This window comes from Mirounga leonina, unplaced genomic scaffold (assembly GCF_011800145.1).
Source record: "Mirounga leonina isolate KUSES-001 unplaced genomic scaffold, KU_Mleo_1.0 Mir_165, whole genome shotgun sequence".
NCBI lineage: Eukaryota > Metazoa > Chordata > Mammalia > Carnivora > Phocidae > Mirounga > Mirounga leonina.
In genome coordinates this window covers 44,254,905-44,268,705 of record NW_023270415.1, presented here as the reverse complement: position 1 = coordinate 44,268,705, position 13,801 = coordinate 44,254,905, and the positions used below count along the sequence as shown (strand labels likewise).

Here is a 13,801-nt window from a genome sequence, read left to right as displayed (position 1 = left end):
TACGTGCTCAATGAATGGTAGGTGTTCTGTTTAGGTAGCACTGATGACATTAACAATAGAAAGCCAGTTTCTAAGCTATCAGGCACACACAACTAAGAATTTATTTCTTACAACCCCGGTAAATCTCTCAGTAAGATACATCTGGTGTGTCGTAGTGTAGAAATCATATTTATAAGTATAAAGGCATCTAGTAGACATCTGGAACCAACTGCTCATCTTACATTAAGCATTCATTAAGAACACTGTAAGGAGATCTGAATGTCACAGGTTTTGCTTAAACCTCACAAAGAAGAAATACAGATTTGGCATATTGCTCTCCATAAGCCAGGTCTCTAAGGCCTCTGGCCAGAAAAGATACTCTCTTTTATAGGAGAAAAAAAAAGTTTAGACAAGTGGGTGGGCAATATACTAACATATAAACTATTTTCTTTCCTTTTTTTTAAGATTTTATTTATTTATTTGACAGAGAGAGAGAGCGAGAGCAGGAACACAAGCAGGGGAGTGGGAGAGAGAGAAGCAGGTTTCCCACTGAGCAGTGAGCCCAATGCATGGCTGGATCCCAGGATCAGGACCTGAGCGGAAGGCAAATGCTTAATGACTGAGTCATCCAGGCGCCCCATAAACTATTTTCTTAATAAATACGGTGGTGTGGGGGGATAACAGGTAAAAATCTAGTAAGTATTTAGTAACATTACTTTTTTAAAGGCTTAGATAACCAGAAAGGTTGGGGAATGACTGCAGCCTATGGTTTAACCTATGTAAGAACATTAACAGAGGCACAAATCTCTATTGGCTTTATAAAGGTTTATGGTGATTTTTTCCAGGTTTATTGATTTCAGGTTTGTTTGTTTTCTTACTAACTGGGATCAAATAAAACTACTTTATAAAACAAAAGATTACCTAAACATAAAAGTTGTCACCAGGAGACTTTTCAACACATAATTCTTAAGATTCATGGGCCTAATATGCTAAAAACTTCTTTCCTTTAAGGAAACTATGCAGTATAGTTTCATTCACTGGATAGTTTTCTCCATTTATAAACAGGGTAACTTCTCATTTTTCAAAATTCTCCCATCGGTTTGCCAATATCTTTTCAAAGAGCTGTATTAGTGTCTTTTCAAAATGGTAAGGAATTTATCTATTTAATTTGCTTGAATAATGCTTTAGGTTTAAGCATCTCATAGCTAATCTCTTATGAGTAAAAAAATGGCTGTCAGCTGCTTCTGGTCAGAACTTACTTTAGTATTAACTTTAATACAACAAAACAATTATGTTAGAAAGACTCTCCAGTGTTCAAACAAACAATACTAATTGACTCCACCGAGTAGACAACTGTTGCCCCTAGAAGAATATCAACAGCACCACAGCACTTACTGAATATTCAGGCAGTGTTCTAAGTGCTATATTTATATACTTTATTATTTAATTCTCTCAACAACTGTGGGAGAAGAACTATTCTTTTTGCAGATGATGAAACTGAAGCATACAATGACCATGTACCCACCTAAGTTTATGTCAAGGCTAAGATTCAAACCCAAGTAGTCTGTCCTCAAAGCTCATGCTCTCAACCCCTAACTATGCTGCAGCAAATTCACTCACTCTGGTGTGCCAACAAAAACAGAGTTCTGCTCAAAATCTGACTTTTTACAGGGGTTATGATGATGTTGTTCCTTTATGATCCAGACAACGGATAAGAGTAACACCTGCCTTTAAAAAATGTATCTTCTGTACTTTAGCATCTTAACTTAATATTCAAGTGTTCGGGTAAATCCAATGCCTTTCTGTCAGATAATGATGTCTATGCCTCACACCAGAGGGTCAGTATATTAATCATATCACACTACGAAATGTAAAGCCAGCGTATGTGTATACATACATACATACACATATACATACTCTGTGGATTAGTAATCTCAAATACTAAATCATGCATTTTGTAAATTTAGAAGGAATAATTAAGTGCACGGAGTACCAAAATTAGCCACATTATAGATGATAAAACAAAAAATAAAATTCACAGAGAAAAACGAGGTTAAAGAGAAACTTTGGACTTAAAAGACTGCTAAGAGCCTAACCAATGAAAGATGGTGTCAAAGATGGTGTTTCTGATACTTTTAACTTTCAACAGAGTCCTGTGGATACATCTTTTGCTTCAGTCTTTTATTTCGGCAGCCAATCATGTTTTTCATGTTATAAGAATTCTAAAATGGATAAAAGTGGAGTAATCCTGTGCAGGCAGGGAAGCCTAGAGCCCTGATGCTCAGCTGTCCTCCGCCTCAGCCCATAGCTGCCTCACCGCTATTCTCTGGCATTCCTACAACCCACTCTTCAATTCTATCCTGCACAGAGCTAATCTTTCTTCAAAAGTACAGAGACTTCATTTTCCAAAATCGTTACCTTCACATCCTGTAATATACCCCTGGATTTATATGGTACTTTGTAATTACAAAAAGCTTTCATGTTCATTCACTACCACATTAAAACCTCACAACAATCTACAGAAGTAGATGGGACAGATTATTTGCTCCATCTTACAGCTCAATTAATCTAGATTCCGGAGATAAGTGCTGAAGTCAAGCCGTATGAGGTACAACGTTTTAAAGTGAGGACTAAAGTAGGAAATACCTTCTTCTCAAGTAGCACGCCAACCCCACCTCCCTAATCTTTAGCCAGCAATTCAAGGCTTTTTATGGCCTAATCTACCTTTCCACCTCACTTCCTTTCATCTATAGGAATTGTGCTTTGGTGAATCTATGGAGACTTATTAATCTACAGACTAATTTTTGTACTGCATTGCAAGTTTACCTTCGCAATTACCATCATCATTAAGGCTGGACCCTGTGGTGGTTAAGAGCATGAACTCTGGAGCCAGACTACCCAAGTTTGATACCACTTCCTCCACTTAACTAGCTGTGTGACCTGGGTCAGATAACATTTCTTTGCCTCAGTTTCTTCATCTGGAAAGTGTGGGGAAAAAAACACGTACCTTGTAGAATTATTGTAAGCATTAAAATAAGCTAATAAAACCCACAAGACTTAAGACGAGTGCCTGGCACAGTCAGCTGTTTGCTTTTCTTATCATTATTACTACTGAACACCTCTGTATAAAGCACTGCGCTAGGTACCGAGGATCCAAGAGTAACTGAGAGTTCCTATTTTTAGAGGGTTTCATTTCAACTCTACTTGAAGAAACACAAGATATTCTTCAAGACTTTTTTTTTTTTTTTGCACTAGCCAAATGGTGGAGAAGTCCACAAGGTAACGTATAAATGCTAAATAAAAAGAAAAGGATGGCTGTAAAAATTCTAAGGAGTACATTCTGAGGTTTGAGGTTGTGCGGGGAAAAAAAATCTCAGATTTTTTTTTAAGTGAAGATGGCATAAGTTCTCTGAACGTAAAAACCATATTCTTTTTCCCTCCTCTTTTTTTTTTTTTTTTTAAATAACTCTGGTCATTAACCTTCCTAAGTTTCTACTGGGAATCAGGCTAAGAAAATTATTTTAAAATACAAAACTTGCATACCTCACAAACTGAAAGCCATTCCTATATATTCACTCTATTATACTAAAAGTAAGAAGAGAAACAGAATGTTCATATAAAACAAAAAATTTTTAAAATAAAAAACTATAGAGCAACTATAAGAAAACATCATGTTTAAATATTGCCTCAATCACAAAAAGTATAAATTTAAATTCTACAGTTATTCAAAAACATCAGTTTAAAAGTAGTACACATTTGGTATTATATTACTATGGCCTAAGAGGTGAAAATTAGGATTAAAATTAAAACATAAAGCATGAATTTAGGGTGCTAGAAAGAAAATTCTGAAAAAACAAAAACAAAAACATAATTTTTAAAAGGACATACTTAACCCAGACCATTCATCATCGATATAGGGTTGATTACGGCTAACATCCCACTGATAATCAGAAGTGGTAGAATGAGAAACTGGCTCAGCAGTAGACCCTTAAATGAAAACGAATGCAATAAAATTAAAAATGGAATTTTCTAATGATGCTTCATAACAATAGTTCTATACTTTGCACACGGAGTCTAAATTATTTTTTATTTCCCCTAAAAGGAAAAATTCAAACATTAGAAAAAGAGTTAAGATAAGGAAAAGTAGAATTGAGGGTAATTTCAGATTAAGCATGATAATACTTGACTGAATTCACTGATGGGAATTATATATTGTCCCTAGCACCAATCCATTCGATTTTGTCTTTTATAACACATATTTCAAACTGATTATCTACAAATTTCAAGAAGGTGAAAAAAGTTGTTTTATTTTTGTTCTTAATGAAAAATAATAAAGCACAAAAGAAATCCTGAATGTTTCAGGATATGCCTATAACCTGACGACCTTGAAAAGAGAGAGCTAGAAAATATCTAGGTTTGCTGGAACCTTCTGCCTAAGAAAAAATTAAAGAAACAGAGGATTATCTAGAGAGGTGAGACAGAGGGAAGCCGGTGGTTTAGAGGCCAAGTTAAGTTCAGGTGCACTTAAAGAGAAGAGCCTATTATCTCCTAAGTTCCTTCTGTTTTCATTTTTGGGGAGGAGGTGGGGTGAGAATGGGGTCACATAATTTTTAGAATCTGATGAAAGCTGTGATGGACTCTGTCCAGAACCTACACAAAATTTTGCAGATAATTTTGGGGGCACAGAAATTCATGGGTGCCAGGTCAAAAACCCTTGTTCTATAGCTGTAAATTCATTTTAGAATGCAAACATAAAGCAGGGATTCTCCACTAGGGATACATATCCCCCAGACGCTCTGAATCAGAATTTTCACATGCACTGGAATCCTTGGGAGACTCTGATCCTCACGTAGGATTTGGAGCCACTGATACAAAGAAATGCTTAAGAAAACCTATTACCGTAAAAGCCTTACATACAATCATGTCCTCTTATAAAAGCCCTTCCTAACTTAAACGTTTTCACCTGGTTATAGATGATCTTCCCAGCCTTCCATAATATAATGGCTTGATACATACTTAAAGTAGTTACGTATTTTTTAATAAAAATTTTAACAGAACAACCCTATAAATCCATATATAATTAGTATATTAGCTGCTTATAAGCACCACAGTAACACTATTGCTATTTCTTTAGCAGCCCATGCTGCTTTCTTTTTCTCTCTGAATACACGAAGAGAATAGCATCTGTGCTGTACCAAGTCACCAAATGAAAGAGGCAATTAATTCTATCTCTGGAACTGAAATGTAGTCTATGAGAGCAGGGGTTGGCAAACTATGACCCACAGGCCAAATGCAAACAGTCCCTTTTTGTGTGATTCATAGCGAAGATCAGTTTTTGTATTTACAAATGACTGAAAAAAGATCAAAAGAATAGTATTTCAAAACCAGACACAGCCCCCTGTTTATATGTATCGTCTCTGGCTGCCTTCCTGTTACAATGTCAGAATTAAGTGGTTCCACAGGGACAGTATGGCCCACAAAGCCTAAAATATTTATTACTGTGCCCTTTACAGAAAAAGTCTGCTGACCCCTAGAGTTCTAGTGACTCCAGACACTGTGGAGCTACATAATTAGTACACTGGGTCCATAAATGCCATAGTGAACAAAATGTTACAAACTAAACACCTCCCATATTTATGTAGTATTTGTTAAGTACATATGACTTCTACATGATTAATAAAAGGCACATCCATTACAGCATTTAAGTAATGCTGAATTGGTAATAGTTTATTAGTAATACTCTATTTTCTAAATCAATAGATACTCTTAGAGTTATTATGTGAGGTTCTACATAACCTAAAAGGCTTAGATATAAACTCATGATGAATAAGGGCAAATAGAAATAGCAAACTGCAAGTAGAAGTATGGTAGAAATACACTAGTAACAGAAAAGTATAACCCTGAAGGGAAGGCCTTCTATTTGTATTTATCTGTATGCCAAGGAACTTTCACTTATGTTATGCCACAGAATCTTCCTATCTTCACTACAGAAAGGAACCAAGCCACTTGCAGATAAGAATTTAGGTCTTCTTTTCTCTCCTTTTATTAAGGCCTCAGCTACTTTATATATCTATTATTTATGCTGATAGCAGTACTTGACTCTCTTATTTTTCGAATAGCATAAGCTACAAAGAATTTAAACAGAAATTCTTTTGTTAACTAAATGAAAGACTGTTTTCACATACCAGAAACAGCAGAGTTAAGTGTGAGAGATGCAAAAGAAGAATTCTGTTCAGAGGTATTCATTCCCCTATCCACACTAGACCAAGCAGCTGTTAAAATAAAGAACGTCACTTGGAACCTTCAATTTGCAAAAGAAAAGGTGAAAGATATGTACAGATTTAAACTATGATAATAATATTTAAAGATAACCTTAGAAATTAGGACAATATAGCAATAGCTACTATTTACTGAATGTCTATTACAGGCCAACCTCTTCATACCAAACACCTCTAATCCTTAGGGTAACCCTGCTAGGCACAATTTCAGAGTAGTTAAATGACTTTCTGACAGCCAGAAAACAGCTGAGCCATGACTGGAACTTAAGCTCATTTCCAAAGCCTATGCCTTTCTCCACTTTAGCAAGCTACCTTATTATTTACCATAATTATGCTACTACTTGGGGCCAGGCACTGAACTTGGTACTTGACATTCATTACAGCCAATCCTCACAACTACTGAAATAGAAGGTTCATACAGGTTAAAAAACTAAGCCTGATTTCCATAAAAGTTATTATGTGGGAAAATAGGGATTCATTCCAAATAGGTCCATTTCCAACTAGTCCACACTCATTCCACTATACTGTACTATTTCCTCAATATTTTCAAGCTATTTCTTACTTATATAAATGAGTATTTTAAGGAACGTATACATCCATGAGACCAGTCACACCAGTCTCTTCTTAGTGATTCACTACAAACCCAATTTAATATAGTTCCCTTTCAATTTCAACAAAGGTCCTAATCCAACTAGGCAGGAGCTCTAACCTGCTGCTTAATTTTATCTGTAGCAACCATTCAGCAAGTACCATCTAATTTATGTCCTAATTATGAAAATGCTACGTAGCTTTTATAAGTAAATTGCAAATATCTGAAAAGGCCACAGTTTTTAACATTACTCGATAAAATCTGATGATCTTCTGTTAAATATGAAAGGATGCTTTAAAGCATAGACATTTCTGCTTTCTTCACTATGGAAAATGAGGCTGGGAATTTAGGGACTGTCTTCTTCCAAACAAATTTTGATATTTCTACACAATTTCTGGACGTTGTAGGGAAGAACAAGCTTAAAAATAATTATCAGTAAATGATCTAGAGTTTGCTTCTTGGGGACAATAGTCAACATGAATCTTTTTAGGCTTAAAAGTGATGGGAAAAGCAAATAACATTGGAAGAAGGTTTTTTGGTACTTAATCACGAAAAACTGCAGTGTCTTTTGCTCTCCCAAATAAAAGAAATAAAACAAAAATATCTGCAACAAGCATAACAGAAAAAAAGTGTATGTTTAACGTACAAGGAATTACAACTTGATTTAAAAAAAAAACAAGAGGCCATTAGACAAATGGGCAAAGAACATGAATAGACAATTCATAAAATAGAAATGACCAAGAAAATTGTGAAAAATATTCAACCTCATTTAACCAGAACAATTTATGTATTTTTTGTTTATCAAGTTAGAAAAGATTTTTTAAATAAGAATACCCAATCTTGGTCAGGACAGGATAAATGGCACTCATATAATAGATGCTGACAGTATAAATTAGAACTACTCTCTTAGAAAATACTTTGACAACATGTTACAGAGCACTGTATGTTTATACTCCCTTTAGCCCAATAATATCACTCCCAAGAATCTATCCTAAAAAAAAAAACAAACCCCAAAACAGATATATTAATGCCATGCTACTTACAATGGTTAAAAAACAGAAAATTCTCTTGATAATATGGGAATAGCTGAATAATTTATATGTTATGCTTATACAATATATTACAGGGCCTTCAACTAAAAATCCTTACAAAAAGGAAAATGTTTATGTTACAATATTAAGTGTGTGTGTGTGGGAGGGACATAAAAATGCGTATCTAATTTAGATTATGTAAAAAAAATTAAAAAACAAAACACAAAAAAACCCCAAAAAACTACACAGGAAAAAAAAGACCATTAACGAAATATAAAAAACAGTGGTTGTCACTGGGTGGTGTAATAACAGTGGGTTTTTCCTTCTAAGTTTTCCATATTAAACATGGACTTCTTTTCTATAACACATACACACACACACACACACACACTGGAATTAAGCTGCTTTTTATTTGATGGCTCTCAACAAGAATAAGCTTCTCAACTATTGTCTTCATCTTTAAAACCGAGGAGAAAAATTAATTATATATACTGCAAAACAGTATAAAAGTGGATGCTGTAAACTTTTATTATTCTTACTTAAACTCAACAGAACTGTTGAAATTAATCAAAAAGTCTGTTCACACACTACATTTATAACATCACTAAAAATACACAATTATACCCCTTAGCTACACTGATAATCAGATGTGATAAAAGTATGTGAGAGCACTAGTAAAGAGCGAGTAATACATGCTATTATTGACTTTTTTAGTTACCACTTTGCTCTATGTGAAGGTTTGAGATGAGTTAGTTATTACTATTATTTCTGAATAGCTTTACTCATTTTTCTACTCATGGATTTTTTTTTTCATTCCTGGAAAATTCAAAATGTACTGGAAATAAGCAATTGTAAATGAACTTAAAATTTTCTAACACTTCTTACCAATGCCAGAAAATATTGAACGGTCACTCCAACTCCTTCCCCAGTCTTTTCCATTTACATTAGCATCTCCAGTGTCTTGACCCCAGGCAGATGGCTCACTTTTCCTCTTGCCTGCAGAAGCAGGTGAAACAGAATTCCACTTCTCCTCACCTGCACTGATCTGTGAGGAGAGTTTTACAGACTTTTCATTCCAGCCTCCTCCATTTACAGTGAGGTTTTCGTTCAATCCTGAAGGAACTTAAAGAAAAGAAAAGAAGATTAAAAACTGATACATGACTCCTTATGAAAACTGGGATATTTTCAAATTTGCTTGGTTTATATTTATCACTCATTTTTTCCCCTACTGTCCTCTAAACAGCTTGAGCTTTAAAAATAAAAATGATGTCCTAAAAGTGACATGACCACCAATGGATGACTTTAATTTAGAAACTAAGAGTAGGCTTGAACTTTATATTTTAATGATGTGTTCAACAGCAGAATGACTTGCTCAAAGAAAGTACAAAAGACAGGAAAACAACACATACTCTGCTATGCTCAGAATACTCACCCACTAAAAATATGAACAATTCTCCTTAGTTCCATGTTCCGTTCTTATTTACACACACACACACACACACACACAGAGTATAAGGCAGTGATTCTGAAACCTGGCTGCACATTAAAATCAACTGAAAAATTTCTTAAAAGTAGACACTGGAGCCTCAGCCCAGACTAATTAAAATCAGAATCTCCAGGGGTGCCTGGCTGGCTCAAGTTGGTAGAGCATGTAACTCTTAATCTTGGAGTTGTGAGTTCAAGACCCATGTTGAGCATAGAGATTATTTAAGAAAATAATAATAAAATAAAATCAGAATATTTGTATGCAGGTATATGTACATATGTGTGTGTGTTGTTTTTCTAAACTTCCTAGATGACTGTAATGTGTAGCCAGGATTGAGAACCATGGGAATGAAGGAAGCTGACAGGGTTAAAATAAGCCTGAAACAAGAAGGTGCTTTTCATTTCTGAGTTTATATTTTACTACCACACTTTTAGTTTCTAGGTAAGGCATATCACTCTACTTAATTCAATCTTTATCATAAACAAGTAAATAAAATATATTTTCTAATTGTGAAGCACAGTATAACTTCAGACTGTAGTCCATTTGTTGTAAAATATTTGATATTGTTAAGGAAGCAATTTAAACGATTATAGGTATTAAGGTTTTTTTCTTAATAAACAGGGGTAAAATATTTTATCCCATATATGCCTATATTAAAACCAAGTCCTCCCCCACCCCAAATCTTTCTTTTCTCTATTGGCTTACACAATGCAAGCAAGAATAAAAATCACATGTAAACTACTACTAAAAAAAATGTTTTTACATATGGGGAGAGGGAGAAACAACTAGAACATACCAAAGACTGTTAGGAAGTGGGAATGACTTTTCTTTTTTTCCATTTTCCAAAATCTCTGGATTGTGATTATGTTACTTTAGTAATTAAAAATCATTTCTAAGCCTTTTTTTTCCTTCTGTATCATTCATGTGAGGAAACAGACATGTATATAAGTTTCTATTTTGATGGGCCTTCAATTTAAGTTACATGTAATTTCTCTCACCCTGAAGTGTAGAATCTCCTTTTCCAGACTTAAAGTTGCTAACTTGAACATTTAGATGAGAATCACCTGGTTGAAATAGAAATAAAATTTATTTAATACTGAATAGGCCACTATGCACATTAATTAGGAGTTAACATATAAATTAAGTTTTCACTTATTATTTTTAATAAATTGTTTCTTCAAGTATTAAATTCTTATACTGGAAAAGAGTTTTACTCACAACACACTTGACATGTCCTTAAGGAACTGAGTTCTATAGTTACCATATTCTTAGTCAACTAAAATGGCAATATAGGAACTGGAAAATCTCGTAAGTATACGTAGAGTCTGCTGTTCTGTAATGCTTATGAGATTCTTTTAAGTAGGAACTGGAGAACTGGGGCTCTGTAATTGGATTCAACTTTGCCACCTCTCAACAATACCAGCTGCCTTTTCAGTAATCCTGGAAGCAAACACATCCAACTTAAGAACACTGCCAGTATTTGGGACCAGGACTTAGGAAATATGGCAAGAGGTACGAATACATATTATAACAAGGATACCATTTCTCTGACACTAAAAAGCATTTAATGATTACAATGTATCAAAAAGCCAGCAGACAGATTGTGCTAGCAAAGGCAGGCATGCACAAGACAGTGAAAAAGGGTCCCCAACAAAATGGAGTGCTAAGACATGGCTAACATGTAACAGCGAAAATGCATAAATAGAAGTCATTGCTGTACCAAAGCAATACATTTCAGCAAGTCATCAAGCAAAAAAGTAAAATACACCAAAGCTAAGAAAGTGGTCTGGAGACAAATGCAGGGTGAGGAGGCAATTAATAAAAAAGTGAAGGAAGAAAAGTCAATGCTCAAGTTGAATAGTATCACTCTGCAGACTGATGTCTCCAGGGTAAAAATGATGGCAATGTAAAGAGCTTTAAGAAGCCATCAGTACTGGATAGTGTGAGCACTTGAAATACTTGGGAAGAATATCAGCTCAACAACCTCTGAAGTTTCAGTCTAGCTTTATCAAACACCTATGGCATTCTCAAAAAGTTAGGGTGATAAGAAGTCCAGATAGAGCCTGCACTATCCAGAACATGCTTGTTTCATCTTGGAATGAAAGCATCCAACATGCAGAATGGTGACAAATAATTTTATTTAATAAGTGTCTTGTCCACTGTAAGAAATGGAGATGTAAGAGAGTTGGGGCAAAGCAATGCACACAAGAAAAAAAGGCAACATCATTTTCTCACGTGACTCAAGGCAGAAAGGCAATTTTAATTTAGCAGGCCATTCATCAGGTGTTACGTAACAAGTAACACTGCTGGTTATCAGGTAAACCAGTATGTGGTCCACAGTGCTCTCACGAAGAAGGGTATATCAGCACAATGATGTAAGCAGTTCAAAATAGTCAAATTTTGACATAATGATATTTTGTACATCTGATTAAAAGGAGCTGGATTTGATGTATGACTCTTATGTTCCACTAATATACCTTTATTCTTCTTGGAACCAACAGGAAATGATGCAGTTGTAAGTTGCTCGGTGGTAACTGTGATGGTATTTTCTATCCCAGGGATAGTTGAATCCAATGAACCAGAATCAGTCTGCACCTTATCACGTTTACGCTGCTGTCGTTTCTCTCTGTGACTAATTTTAGTTTCCCAGGCTCCTGACATAGCCCCAGAAAAAAAAGTGTTATTCAGTAAAGGGGAAGACAAAACGTTGTAGTTCTGAGGGGGGAAATGGGGGCAGGGCACATAAGATATCATGATAAATTAAGAGAGTAAACTAAAAACCCAGAGTACTGATTATATTAATTTATCCTAAGAATTTATTCTAATCCCAATATGTTGTTTTAGGCAGCTAACTGCCATTATTATTTATTCTGGTAATTTTTATCAACTGTCATCTATGATTTAGGAAAAATGATAACTATAAGTCATCCTGTAGATCTTTTTATCCCGCTGGAGAGAATTGAGAGTGTTATAAATAATTACTAATAAATGGGTTTATTTGGTGATGACAATAAAGGGCTTCCTCAAGAATTTTGTACACAGCCTTCTAGGGATAGTGTATTTAAGAACAAGAGAGAAAAAGTCCAAATCATATTTCTAAGAAACAAAGACAAAACAATTGCTCAAGATACTAAGCTACACCTTAAATCTCAAAGTGGTTCCCTTCAGGAAAAGCACGATTAGATTCTTATAACTTAGATTAAAAAAAAAAAATGTTTTCTAACAATGTCACAGATCTGTACATTAAAATCTGTAATTATTAAAAGAAAACTAGATACAAGATTAAGCGACACAAATGCAGCTTTTATATAATGCACCATGGTAAAAAAGGATTAAAACTTTTTCTATAGTCCTTTCACTTGCTCAAGTACCTTCATCAACTTCCTTTCCATCATGGCGTGAACTGTTTTGCACTGCTTTAGCATCTGACTTTGATTTCTTCTTATTTTTCTTTGACTGAAAGTAAAATAGAATGTTACTTAATATTTCATTATGTTTTTGAAAAGGTAGGAGTCAGTAAGATACATAATGAAATGTATGATGCTGACAACCAAAAAATTTAATGTTTGATTAAAAAACTTAACATTAAATGGCAATAATAATATGAGGTTACCATTTATTCAGTGGTTACTCTATGCTAAGTACTTTGCACTCGTTTTCTTCTTTATTCCCTAAAAAAAAAATCACTAGAGAAGGTATTATTCCCATTTTAGAGATGAGGAAATGGAGACTTAGAGCTGTTAAATATTAAATAGGCTGTCTGGGGTCACATTAAGAGTTAGTAAATGGTAGAGTCAAATTAGGAAATAGGTCTATCTGGCTCCAAAGTCTGTGCCCTTAGAAACATGCTACCCTAATTTACATCATAAATAAGGTACTATAATATGATGTGTTCAGAATAAAATAAAAACCTACTGCTAATGTTCAGAAAGAAAATGATGCACTGATTATTGGTTTTTGGATTTCATAAAACATATTGTTGGAATACCCTACTGTATAGCAAATTAGTGAGTCAACTGTACAAAGTAGATAATATTTTGTTGGTTTCAGAGCAATGTGAAAATACCTAGAATTCATATATGGTAGATGTTTAGTATTTAGTAATTCATTAAAGAAAAAATACCTACACACACAGAAGGTAAGGATATTTTGAAATAGCCTTCCAATTCCCTTCCGCTAATATTTTCTCTTCTCAAAAGTTCATTAAAACCTCATAAAGCCATGATTCCTATAGATTAGTGCTTCGAGAAGAGTACTAACATTCATGAAACAGTGATTTTATTTATAATTTGTATTCACACATTTAACTATTTATTAATATTGGCTACACATATGTATTATTGTACACTATCTTAAAGTTAAGTTTACCACCAAAGAAGATTGTATCTTGATAGTAAGCCTTTTTCATGGGTAAAGCAGTAAAGGATAGTTTGAGTAA

The 13,801-nt window shown here is 34.3% G+C and overlaps 1 protein-coding gene across 8 annotated transcripts in view; it reads right to left on the bottom strand.

The window, feature by feature from the left end:
- Nucleotides 1-13,801, bottom strand: part of MTDH (metadherin) — a 55,143-nt gene that overhangs the window by 15,426 nt on the left and 25,916 nt on the right. Inside the window, exons 3-8 of one of the 8 annotated variants that reach the window (XM_035011577.1) lie at nt 12,735-12,819; nt 11,841-12,017; nt 10,362-10,427; nt 8,763-8,999; nt 6,165-6,251; nt 3,868-3,966 (exon numbers count right to left, since the gene is read on the bottom strand). In XM_035011577.1, coding sequence (XP_034867468.1) covers nt 3,868-3,966; nt 6,165-6,251; nt 8,763-8,999; nt 10,362-10,427; nt 11,841-12,017; nt 12,735-12,819 — 751 coding nt within the window. The remainder of the gene's footprint in view (nt 1-3,867; nt 3,967-6,164; nt 6,252-8,762; nt 9,000-10,361; nt 10,428-11,840; nt 12,018-12,734; nt 12,820-13,801) is intronic. The other 7 variants (XM_035011581.1, XM_035011580.1, XM_035011584.1 and 4 more) reach the window with 7 other exon arrangements.